Raw genomic sequence first — 13,283 nt, 5'->3', positions numbered from 1 at the left:
ATATTAAATTAATTTTTATACAATTCTATCTTCAAATATTTAAATCATATTTAAATATTATTTCTTCAATTTCATTTAATTCTAATTTGAACACTTCAAATTAACTTATCACGTTATTCTAGAGCTAATCCATTTACGAGTTAGTAGGGGATATCGCGGACCTACAGATCATGGGCTCCAACGATCCGAGATTAATCGGCTAAACTCATTAAACCGATCTAACCTGCCAATGGTTGAACTTCCCTCACTGTAGATATATTATATCTACTCGATATAACCATGATTAGTAAGTTAACCCTTCACAGATTGCTCGTAATAATGGCTAGGTCGAATCTCTGTTTTATCCTGAAATTACCTCTTATTCCTTAAGTCCCACTAATCCCCTAATGAACAATTGATTTGTGATCCAATCAACAAATTGAATCCCTAACGCCAACTTTATTCATATACTATAGATCATTTGGACTTAGGTTTATTGGATTTCTAAAAAACAATATATTCAATAACAACTTTATTAAATTCTCATAATAAGTTCTATTGTTTACAAACCACGAGTTCTAGGACATAAAACCCAACACGGGGAACGTCGGAGAATTAGAGTTATAATTTTTATGTAGTGGTTGACTATTTTCTAATGTACCTGTGAATCTTGCGTTTAAACATGTTGTTATCAGCTTCAAAATGTAATATAAAGTTAACCTATTTCAAATTTGCCCTCGATGGACTCTGAAAATTAACTAATATATATTAATAGATACAATGCAATTGTAACATGAAGGTATGAGATTAAATAATCTACATTTACACATACAGTATAATTGTAGTATGAAGTTATGCGATTTTAACCTTCATTTTTCGTGTTTCCTACTTTAAATTAGAGTTTCTCCATGATTTTTCTCCAACAATATCTATTTATCTTTTGTTATCATATTTTGTTTTATTTTTGTTTTATTTTTGTTTTATTATTTGTTTATGTATTTTGTTATTATATTAATTTTTCGTGTATATTATTACTATTTATATAGTTTATACTTTTTAAAATGTAATTTAATGATATAATAATATATCGTTGGTATATAAAATATATTTATATACCTATTTATTATTTTGATATGACTTTTTTTTTAATTGTTTCATTTTATAAAAAAAAAAAAAAAAAAAAAAAAAAAAAAAACCCTTATTTTCCAACGTTCCGATATTTTATAAGTTTTGTGGAAAAAAAATCTAAGCTAATTTCTCCCTACCATATTTAAATTTATAATATTTTTTTAGAAAACAAATCATAATTCTATTTAACTACTCCTTCTTATCCCATCCTTTTCTTTTCTCTATTTCCTATTTCTCATTTGGAGCAAGCTTTGTAGCCATAAACATCTCCACAACACTCATTTAAAATCTAGTGCTAGCACACCTTGTCACCACGGTCGCATCTTGGTCACCTCCTTTAGAACTTTTAGAACTTTCATTCTTTCTTCTCTCACCAATCACTATATTTTTCGATTTGCATGACTTTTAATTTTATTTTGCTCGTCATCAACTTGGTTCTCTAAGCAGCCGCATGCTACCATTGGTAATGACCATTACCACATAAGACACACCATCGTGGTCGTCTATTGAAGAAGCAAATGCCAATTATTTTCTCAGTGAGGACCATATTGACAAGTTTCTATATTTTCGAATCGTTTTTAAGATATTTAACCATGCATATTTGGTTTTTAAGTTTTTTGGTTGAGATTATAATTATAATATATATATATATATATATTGCTTCTAGAAGTTTAAGATAGAGTGTATTTAATAATTTTTGAGTTTTTTTGAAACATGGTCTATTGTACTCAAAAGGAGTGTTTAAATAATCCGACAACCCAAATAACCGGTACTACCCACAACCAAAATGTAAGGGTAGGGTTTGGGTTAATTTTGTTCTTGGGTTGAGTTGGTGTTTGAAAATTTTTCTATTTTATTAGGTTGGGTTGTGGGTTAACTAAAAAAAATTGAGTTGACCCAACCCAACCCAACCCAAATTTTAAGGATTGATTGGGTTTGAAACATTTAATTGGGTCATTTGAGTTGAATTTTCGAGTTGTCTAAAAAAACACCCTCAACTCATGCATTGTTAGTCATTGGGGTAGTTTGGTCATTTATCAATTTGTATTTTCTATTATTTAAATTTATTTCTCTATTTTTACAATTTTGAGACATTTTTACCATTTTTACAAATGAAATTTTAAAATTTACGATTTTTCTTATTAGCAAAAAAAAAAAAAACTTTGTATTGTGTAGTGTAATCAATAGCATAAAAATAGGGAAATATAGAGAGAAATCAATGGAATGGTTGGATTGAACACAAGTGAGTAGATCTAGGGTGGATGGGCCAAGTCCATGTATGGGTAGAGAAAGAACAGTTAAAAACAAAATCCCACATCGATAAAACCTCGGATAGAGAAGTGGGGATGGGATATAAAATGAAAGAGAGATGAAGTTAGAAAGCATCTTTGCGCTTGGGGCAATGACGCAGCTAGTGAGGTTCTAACCGAAGCGCGTCTATTGCTGGTTGAAAACTATTTCCAAACCCCCTCTTAGGCCTGGGCTCGACCCTGGCCTTCGAGAATTTCTGGAAGGGCTCCCTCCGGGGTAAAGTCCTACAAAATTACAATTTTAATATTTTCTTTTCTTCCCAATTCTTTTTGGCTTTCCATATCTTTGATGTAATTTGATGATTAATCATCAATTTGTAAAAGAAGAACGAAAAAATATCAATACTTGTTTGTTTAATGATGTAATTAAAATTTGTAGAAACTTCTTTTAAAAAAAAGTTCAGTAACCTATGACATTTTTTAATTGAAAATTTGTAATTTGAGTTGTAGAAGTTTTTCTTTCTAAAACCATGTCTAGTTTTCAAATTTGATTACGTTACGTAACCATGGAGTTTACTCCTCGAAAAGAGACAATTAGCATGACATTGAAAAGTTAGATTCATTTTCTTCTTTCTTATGGCGGCCCTTTCATTTTATTATATCAAAGGGAGGGATATTGATACATTTACTTTCTCTCATCTCATATGCAATATAAGAAGCTCTGGATTTTCAATGAATCGCTTCCACTCGTTACAAAACTTGGCCACTGCTGCTCCATCCAGAACTCTGTGGTCTGCACCAACGTTAACCTGAGGAAATAAAAAAGGGAGGTTGGTCAGTCAATGATAAATATAGTTAGACTATACATTTTTACTTTGAGGGGTTTGCTTTTAGAAACTATTGGTTGGTTTTATGTTTGCTCACCGTCATGATCGATGTGGGGTACACGTCCCCATCATCAGCAATCTGTGGAACCTTTTTGATTCGGCCGATTGCGATGATAGATACTTCAGGCAAGTTGAGCAAAGGAGAACCGAATTTTCCACCAATGGCTCCTATATTGCTTAAGGTTATTGTGCCGCCAGATATATCCCCAGGGCTAAGCTTGTTATCCATTGCCAGTAGTTGTAAGCGTGAAAGCTCCTTTGTGATCTAAGCAAATGCATTTGAAAGAGAAGTCGTCAGTGGAAAGGAAGACATGCTGGCAACATTGGCAAAAGGATGACAATTGTTTAAGAAAGCTATAAAATAAAAAAGAGATCAAATCTTAAAAAAGTATCAACTGCTTTGATGGCTATAGATTTAAACGGATCAGCATTCAATTTCCTGAACTCAATTAAGAAACTAGAAAGCTATCAAAAAAATTAACCCGTGTTACGTTTAAGCAAAATAAGATATGTGGGTGGTGATTTACAAACCTCCAAAACAGAAAGGGACTGAACATTCTTTATATTTGGCACAACCAAACCATGTGGAGTAGCCATGGCAATTCCAATATTATGGGAGCCTACAAGCACCAAAGATAAATGTAATTGTAATTCAAATAAGAACAACGGAAAAATTCGAGTTTAAAAGGATTTCATCTTTGGCATTGAAAACAGGAGAACATGTTGACCAATCTAGGGGATCATATTCTTTAACGTATTCGATTCAAACATAACATCTCCCTACTGCATACCTTTGAGAGTGACCTCAAATGACTCTTCATTGAAGCAACTGTTTAGCATCGGATATTTGCTCATTGCCACAGACAGCGACTTTATCAACAATGGAAGAGATGTGTGTTTGACATTTGGTTCGGTAGTATTTCCTTGGAAAGATGCTTTAAGTTCCAGAAGTGCATCACAATTGATCTCCTCTACGTAGTGAAAATGGGGAACCTTTGCAGCATTGGTCATAGATTTAACCATTGCTCGTTGGAATCCTCTGAAAATAAAACACATATCAGTTGCATACAATTCTAAATCCAGTAAACCACACGACCAAATTATACAGAATTAGAACATAGCAAAGGAAATGATTATTTTGCCAGTAGAAAAAAAAAAAACTTCAAAGGCACACGACAGTTGTTCCAAGGGGGCTTCAAACAGGAGTTGTTTTTTAATGATCAAAAGACATGTTGTACCAGCGGCTCATTGCATGATTATGTTTATATAGATAAGCATTCACTCTTAGCTTACTTATAGCTCCCTAAGAATATTACCTCAATTGAATTTTCTTATCCTCGGAGCTCCACCTAACTCCATCTGGTGCATTAGTGTGGTTCTCTGACTCATCAAATTGCTCTCTAGAACCAGCAGCAGAAGAAACCTGTTCTTCAAGAATTCCCTTTTCGACAGCATACTGAAGAACATCTTCTTTCAATACCCTTCCATCTGTACCAGTTCCACAGACATCATTTATATCTATACCATGTTGTTTAGCAAGATCACGGACAGGGGGCGTGGACAGAACTCCACAAATTTTGTTTCTGTCCTGTTGGGTCTCTATTACTTCAGGTTTTGCCAAATGCCCTTCAGTTAACCCTGAAACCTGGATTTCATTCTCACAACCATCGACGAATACTTTTAAAAGAGTTTCTCCAACCTGTGATAACATTTGACAAAACATTAGTCTCTTTTCTTTTCAATCTGTGGAATGTGATATTGTGATAATATATCACTAGAGTGCTTTTGCATGAATGGAAAATGTACTTTCCTAACAATTAGGCAGTAATCAATTTGCCTAGAGTAAAAGAGAAGAAACATTATCAAGGTTGATAATGATAACATATAACGATCAAACCTCAGCAAGAAGCCTACAAGCTAAAACGTTGTGATATAAAGGAGACAAAACATTTAGCGATCTGTTCATTTGATATATTGACAACTTAATAATTTTCCAGAAAATAGACATTCAAATTTCAATGTGTGATGATTCTTTTTACTCTCCATTCACAAACTACAAAACTTTTCATGAGTTCATATTCTTAACAATTGGGTGATGAAATCTCACCTTCACAATATCACCTGGAACATATAAAAGTTGGCCAACTTTTCCCTTGTAGCGACTAGTTATTTCGATTGTTGCTTTGTCACTCTGAACTTCACAAAGTGGTTGAAACTCTTCAACTTCATCCCCCTGCCAAAAGATTAAATATCAATATTCATCTACAGTTAATAAGAAATTATCCAATCAATCAACTGTCAGAATAGAAATCACATGAACTAGTCCTGCATCCTCAGTAAACCAGACACAGAGGCAACACTAACAGCTCTCACATGACAGGCAATATTGCAGCAATTTGAGCTTAGGCTTGGAACATTACGTAAGTGTTTGAAGAAATCCAGAAAAAAAATCCAAAACAAAAGGACCCTCGTTGAAAGATGGAAAAAAGTATTGTTAGTTTCACCTCTTGCACAAACCATTTAAGAAGCTCACATTCAGCAATTCCTTCACCAGTTTGCGCCAAAGGAATATCCACCAACCTAAAAACTGGAAGACCATCCACAGCCTGGCTAGAAAATCGACATATCTTCGAGACGCCTTTTATACTCGCCTACATAAAGAATCAATTCCGTAATTACATTCACAATCACCTAATTCCTAAATTTGTCCCGATAATTGCAAGGAGAAGCACTTCACAATGATGACTAACATAGCGGACACAACAAACACATAGAACCATCGACAGCGCTGCTATCTCAGAATCCAAAGAAACTGAAATCACATGAACAACGCAAACAATAAAAGGAAAACGACAAACAGAGAGGAAAAATCCCAACCATGGAACTCACCTCGAAACGATTAGCATGTGAATGAAGCCACGCACGACCGGAACTAGCGGATGCAAGCTGAGGAAATGGCTGTGGAAGGGATTTGGGCGTCTGGTCGGACGGCAACTGAGAGATTGAAGCAGAAGAACCTTGATAAGTGAAGGGAGAGAGTAACCGGCGACCGGTGGCCCAAGCGGTCCTCGGCGAAATCCTCCTCCTGCCGATCGTAAGAATCGACATCACTGGTGAGCTGCCGGTAATAGATCAAAGGAAAAAATGGAAGTTGGTGGGATTGTTAAGAATTTGGAGGAGGATGAAGAATTTCGATTGAATTGAAATGGAAGGAATTTTGGCGGAGTTTCCAGTCTGTGCATTATCATTTGGGTTCCCACGTGCTGATTTTTCGATAAATCAATCCATTTTAATAGGGATTAAGGTGGGACTTGCAATTTTATCCATTTTAATTCTCAACTTAATCAATGAATACTATAATTAATACCCTCAAATATAGTACAAGCTCTTAGTTATCTTCTTTTGCAAGTTATTTGTTTGTTTTATTTTCCTCAAATTACAAGTTTTGATACTTAAGCTTTGAGAATGGTATTTAATAAGTTTCTCAATTTTTTTTTTAAAAAAGAGTAAATAAGCATTGTATGGCTGGCTAGTACCTAACTTTTATAATTTTTACTTTTTCAATTGTTTCCAACATATTTAACATCTATGTAATAATAAATTAAAAAATAGTTATTAAATAAAAAGTTAGATTATTAATTAAACACATTTTAAATTTACTTGATAGACATTTTTTTAAAAAAAATTTGAACTTATAATTTAACTTTTTTCAAGAAAAAAAAACAAAAGATGACAATTTAGAGGCACTCATATGATTGAATGAGACTGATTTTGTTGTTTTTTATTTTTCTAATTGTGTTAAATGATTTTAATGAATTGGATTTAGGTAATTTGTAGCGGATTATTATTATTCGCGTTTGGTATTTTGTGATACTATATTTGGTGTTTTGTCAATTGAATTTTATATAATTTATTATTAGGAAAAGTATATGGGATGGAAAATTAAATTTTTTAGCTTAAAAAAATGTACATGTCAATGACAAAATTGTGACAGTGTATTTTGGTATTTTGTCAAATTGGTTGAGAAATAGATTTATTATTGAAAAAGTTATGGATCTTACTTAATAGAAATATTGAATAAGATTAATGGAGTTTTTTTCTCAAGGAGAAATGAGATTATCCCTTTTATAAGGTATTACTTCCAAAATTAATAATGGTTCTCACCAATTGATTCAAACTCCAGTTCAGTAAAGAATTTTTCGGAACATTTTCATTCTTGTTCCATTGAAATACGAATTAAAGTGTTTTTATTTTAGTGCCTTGAAATTTGTATAAATAGCGTGTAATAAACTTTATATATATTATTTAATTTTTATTATGTTTAATATAAATAACTTTATATCTTAACTTTTTATATATAAATATCAATTTGAACGCAATTTAATAAGTTAAGATATCATATAACTAGAAAAATAAATTAGATTGTTTTTTGGTATATGAAATCCCTTATTATAAAAATAATTTATAATAAAATTTGAATTCTTACTCTTATATATATATATATATATGCACACATATTACATTAGAAAAAAAACTTTAAACTTCATATCGAGTTAAAATTTCCTTTTTAAACAACTTTAATTTGTACGTGGAAGTCTAATATTAAATATAATTAAAATTTAATTTTTAGTTTTCATATTCGTAAAATGACACATTTAAAATCAAATTACAAACAATTTACATAAAAAGATGGTAAGTAATGAAAAAAAAAAAAAAAAAAAAGCACACTAGATTTCGATCAGCAAAGGAATATGGATTTATTGTTCAAAGTGTGATTAATTAATTATAAACTATTCATTAACTAAGTTTTTATATCATAAAAATTATTGATGGTTATTAGGAAATTCACAGAAAATCTCTATAGAATATTGATTCAATAATATAATAAAAAGAATACACATTTTTAGTTTTAAAATGTTGTTTAGACTTGAAATATATAAATGATGTGGGGATTTATTTATTTATTTATTTATTTTAAGATTAAAAAGAATAGCAATATAAATGTAATAAACTATTTAAATTTTATTTGATGGAGTTAAAATGCGATGTGTTTAATTTGAGTTTATATCCATTCGTCTGAGTCGATGCTTGTTTGTCTTCTTTATCCAAATTCATGCTCTTCTCAAACCGCAAAAAATAGGCTGCCTTTTTCAAGCACCTTTATTATATATATATATATATATATTAAATGTTCTTTTGCATTGACAGAGTATTTTTTTTTCCATTTAAAAATACGCTTTTAAATTAGAAATTTATATCCTGAATTTTAAAACTTGACATTTTAGATCTGGTGAACCATTTTATTTTTTTATTTTTTTAAAATTAAGCTCATAGATACTATTTCTACTCTTAAATTTTTTTTATTTACTATTTTTTATTAATAATTTAAAAAATCAAATAAAATTTTGGAAACTAAAAAATAGCTTTAAAAAAGTTGTCTTTATTTTTTAAATTTGACTAAAAATTCAATCATTATACTTAAGAAATATGAAAATCTTTATAAGAAATGTAAATGAAATAGGCTAAATTTTTAAAAATAATACTAAAAAATCAAATAATTAACCTTAGTTCACAAGATTTGAGTTTTATACCATATTGATCTTTATATCTATAATTTTGTTAATTGTGTAACGGAAGATGATGTGATAATATTTGATTAAAAAATATACTTTTTATCATAAATGAAATAAAAATTTAAAAAACTTATTAAATTGAATTTAAACTTTTTTTTTTTTTTTTGGCATATAAGAATATAGCCAAATATCCTTTGATGGATGGGAATGCCCAAAAAAAAAAAAAAAAACGGAGAAACAAAACGGCCCCGGAAAATTATGGACATCAACGGCTTAGACAAATATTAGGTTTTTCTTCAAATTACAATGCTACCCTTCACTGGTAAAGAAAATGTTAATATATTGTTTTTATTAATGATTATTGTACTTAAAGTTCTATTCTAGTCTAGCTCCAATAAATCTTAAATTACCTATCAAGTTAACTTTTAAAGAAATTTGTTTAATAATAATAATAATAATCTATGAAGCACATATATTCTGTGAGGCAAAGAATTCGTATCAGCAGATATTTTTCAAATGTATATCTGACACGTGATTTGACGTATATATTTTTATGCATTCATTTAATCTTTCTCGATCTAAAACTAAGCAGTCTATCAAGAAACTCACTACTCGAGTCCAAAACTAAAAGGAAAAAAAATAAAAGACAAAATCCTATAATCCTATAAACTTTATCTTCACATTCGAGTCTCTATAAGTCTACCAAAATATAACCCACTTGAATATCCTCAACAATTCAACAAAGAAATTCTTCAATTATCTTCATACTTCTCCTTCTAATCTTCTCTGATCAATATGAGTCACTTTTCTATTATACTTTATTGACTATTTTACTTCAACATCTTAGATGTTGCTTTTTATATTGTATTTTATATCATTGTCATTAATTTGTATGTTAAATGTATCTATATCCTATATTTTTTTTAAAAGAAAAACAGAAATATATCTTTAATGTATCCATATCTTAATTTTTTAGAAATTGACATAACGTCATACCCTATCGTATTTATATCATCGTTATCGTCATCTTGCCTTAAATGCGGATATATTTTCAAAATTGATGAAAGGAACGTTAATTTTCATACTTTTGTTTTTTTCTAAGAAAAGGAAGACTTTTTTTCTAACACTTATCGAAAATAAAAGGAATTAAATTGAACAGTACAACAATTACGATGAAATGAAAGGGAAAATATAGGGAGTAAAATAGTTTTTTAACCTAAAATTGTGTTTTACTTCAGAAAAACAATTCTTTTAATTCAATAATATTTGGGGTGGGAGATTTGAACTCATGTTCTACTGATCAAGACTATGTATTTTATGTCAGTTGAATTATGCTCGTGTTGATATCTAAAAAATCAAGCTTACATAGAGACATAATGGTCAAGATTTTTAGGGAAAATATCAATTTATAATCCCAAAAACATTAGTTTTATTTCAATTAAAACTCTTAGTTAATAATTGTATCAATTTAAACTCTAAGTTTTTGTAATTATATAAACTTACACCATTTTCTAGACTTTGTACAAAAAATATTGCGAGAGACTTATAATTATATAAATTAAACTTCTACATTTATCATAAATGAATCAATTATATCCGTTATTACAATTACATTTGAAAATCAATCATGCATCAATTTATATACTTATAAGGATTTTTTTCAAATGTCAAAGTAACAACATGAACGATTAGAAATGATCCATGGTTGATTCATAAAAGAATTCTTGACTTAGAGTCTATAATATTGATTTGCTTATGAAAGTGTTATAGGTTTAATTGATAACATAATTAAATCCAAAACAATGTTTATCTAAACGAAATGTAGTGAACGATATAATTTGATACACTTACAAAAGTTCATTATTAAAGTCAATACAATTATTAATTCAGAATTTTAATTGATATAATCCCTAAAAGTTAGGGTATTATAAATTTGTATTGGTCTTCCCATATTTTAAAATTATTCTTACCATTTCTGAACTTTTATTTTCTCTGTTCTATATGGTTGAGTTTATAAAAATTATGAATTAACTTGTAACTTGTCAAAATGAAATTAGTTAACTGACATAAGTATGTGCTAACAATCAAGAGATTTATGATTCTAATCTTACTTTATTGTACTAAAAAAATTAAATCATAACTTTAGTAGTAACCTTCAAATTAAATGGTATTAATGGCAAAGTCAACATAGCGAGACATTTAATATTTTAATTAAATTTCTAAATTTTGATGTATGAATCAATTTAGAATATTTATTATAGTCTTTTTTTCATCTTCTATTATCACATTCTTGTAGTTGGAACTATTACCCTATTCCCGTTGTTGCTTGCAAGAATGGAGAGTTTAGGAAACTTGCATGCGTCAATGGCTACCTGAACTTACTTACTTACAAATCTTTTATTAAAGAGTTGGTTAAATGAACCTGATTCGCAATCACAATCCCTGCGCCACGGTGTGTTGAAATATTTAGGGCACACACCAATTTGAAGGCTCTAACATTGTAGATGTTGGCTTCCGCCGTTGGACCTGTCATGGGATACTTGTTTCTAATGCTGTCAATAGTGGATGTTATCGAATTGTTATCTCTGTTTTCCTTCTCTTTTTATAACCTAAACTTTCCTCTCACTTAACAGTTATGACTTATGTTTCTCTCTAGGATTTTTTTTTTTTTGAAGTTAAGACAAAGAAAATTCAATCTTCCAAGCTTTGTTGTATGAGGAAATGGAAGAATTTTACAGGCTTCACAACTCTGTTATAACCTCATATTCTAATGGTGTTGTTGGAGGTGAAGCCATTGCAAGCACCGGTTGTGTAGGGATTCACGAAGCCTTAATGGTGGATGATGATATGCTTCACCTTGAAGTCAAAACTCAAATTGTCAACCATCCCCTTTATCCCAAACTGATTTCTACTTACATTGAATGCCAAAAAATTTACAATTTTTCTTCTCTTTTTTTTTTTTCCTTCCCTTTTTACCTCTCTCTTTATGAATCATATGTTTTTCAATGTGTTTTAGATGTATTTGAGATTGTCATGTTTTTTCAAATTTTGATGTGTTTTTAAGATTGGAGCTCCACCACAAGTAGCTTCTCCTTTTGAAGAAATTAGTCGTGAAAATCATCCTCCTAGATCTTCTATTGAGTTGGGAGTTGATCCCCGACTGGACAACTTCATGGTACTTTTTGTTTGTTTTAAATTTCCTGTTGTAACTTTTTTGGTTCTTTAGAAACATTCTTGATAAGTAAACAAAAAAAGAAAAAAACTCCCAACTCAATTTGACATTGTCTCCTTTTTTAGTATGTGGCTTTACTTTGGAGTTCTATTTGATGTGTGTCATGCCAATAGTGTTGTTATTTATTTATGTATATAAGATTTTATCTATTTGTAACTAATGTGAGACTAGATTTACGATAGGTTTTGTGTATTCACGATTCAAGTTGTTCCATTTTGAAGATAATTTTCTTTACTGAGTAAGAAAAATTGAATTGTAGAGATTATTTAATTACTTCTGTTGATTATGACAAACAATTTGATTAGATGAGATGTTAAGGAAAATGGTGCTAAGCTTTAATATGATCTTTTTGCTAATAGTTGAGTACAAAAGATTATTTATTTTTCTTTGATTCTTCATGTGATGCAAACCTACGTGGGTTAAGATACATTGTATCAATTTTCCTATTGCAGTCTCATTTTCAAATAGGAGATGGAATTATCTCTGATTGGGTTCAGAATGCTAGAAAAATTCACTTGTAAATGTTGTTGTAGTAAGTAATTATACCTTCGCGTTTGTTAAATATTTATTATTGGTTATTTATTTTCTTATATTGGCTACTATTAGTGGCCCTTTTTTTTTCTTCAAATTAGAGTATTAGCTATTGAATCTCTACTTTCTCCTCCAAATGGGTCGAATCAACATGAGGTAACTTTTTCTTATTTAACTTAAAATCTATGAACTTTCTCCTCCAAATGACCTTGTTTTTAGAAAGTGTAAGATGTTACCTTACGAGTTTATGTACAAAAGTATTGGGATTGATGCCCTAAACTCTCGTAGAGTCCTGTAGCTTGTAAACATATGTATGAACAAATGCTTGTGATGTAATAATATGAGATATTTTCTTCACTATTGTTTATGAAACATGAGATGTTTTATTTGCATTTACCACAAACCAATAAACTAAGATCCCTGGTTGTCGTTGTAACTTAAGCATATATGTGGAGACATACAAATGGATCATGCCTTAAGTGATAACCAAAATGGTCTGTAGTATATGGATATAGGAGGGAAACCTTATCCAGGTGACACTACGGATGTGGCCCACTTTGTAGATAGCTACAAGTCTTGTGACGTGCTACAGATGGTCTAATCCTGATCATTCATGTGGAGACATGCGAGCGAGGATGTCCTATACAAAGGAGTTTATATAAGATCGGACCACAAAGTATATAGTCTCGTTATATAACGTCGT

The 13,283-nt window shown here is 30.2% G+C and overlaps 2 protein-coding genes and 1 non-coding gene across 4 annotated transcripts; 1 reads left to right on the top strand and 2 right to left on the bottom strand.

Annotated features, from left to right (window-relative positions):
- Positions 1-2,431: 2,431 nt before the first annotated feature.
- On the bottom strand, positions 2,432-2,889 carry LOC120076207. Its single transcript, XM_039029976.1, has 2 exons — positions 2,826-2,889; positions 2,432-2,642 (listed from the first exon to the last, which is right to left on the bottom strand). Exons 1-2 carry the CDS (start codon positions 2,887-2,889, stop codon positions 2,545-2,547), a joined length of 162 nt encoding a protein of 53 aa, XP_038885904.1. The 3' UTR covers positions 2,432-2,544.
- Positions 2,492-2,642, top strand: LOC120070428. Its single transcript, XR_005479922.1, has one exon. It is a non-coding gene; the product is annotated as a U4 spliceosomal RNA (small nuclear RNA).
- Positions 2,890-2,957: 68 nt separating the features above from the next.
- Positions 2,958-6,534, bottom strand: LOC120074321 (lipoamide acyltransferase component of branched-chain alpha-keto acid dehydrogenase complex, mitochondrial). Of its 2 annotated transcripts, XM_039027445.1 has the most exons (8): positions 6,134-6,529; positions 5,749-5,895; positions 5,352-5,477; positions 4,561-4,943; positions 4,036-4,283; positions 3,776-3,864; positions 3,282-3,509; positions 2,958-3,166 (listed from the first exon to the last, which is right to left on the bottom strand). In XM_039027445.1, the coding sequence occupies exons 1-8, from the start codon at positions 6,350-6,352 to the stop codon at positions 3,053-3,055; spliced, it is 1,554 nt and encodes a 517-aa protein (XP_038883373.1). In that variant the 5' UTR covers positions 6,353-6,529; the 3' UTR covers positions 2,958-3,052. The 2 variants fall into 2 exon arrangements, with proteins under 2 accessions (XP_038883373.1, XP_038883446.1); XM_039027518.1 differs by lacking the exon at positions 5,749-5,895 and having other exon boundaries at positions 6,134-6,534.
- Between the last annotated feature and the right edge of the window lie 6,749 nt (positions 6,535-13,283).

The sequence above is a fragment of the Benincasa hispida genome, chromosome 1, assembly GCF_009727055.1.
Source record: "Benincasa hispida cultivar B227 chromosome 1, ASM972705v1, whole genome shotgun sequence".
NCBI classification, from domain to species: domain Eukaryota; kingdom Viridiplantae; phylum Streptophyta; class Magnoliopsida; order Cucurbitales; family Cucurbitaceae; genus Benincasa; species Benincasa hispida.
The sequence above is the reverse complement of the archived record's forward strand: the minus strand, read 5'-3'. Positions and strand labels throughout refer to the sequence as shown.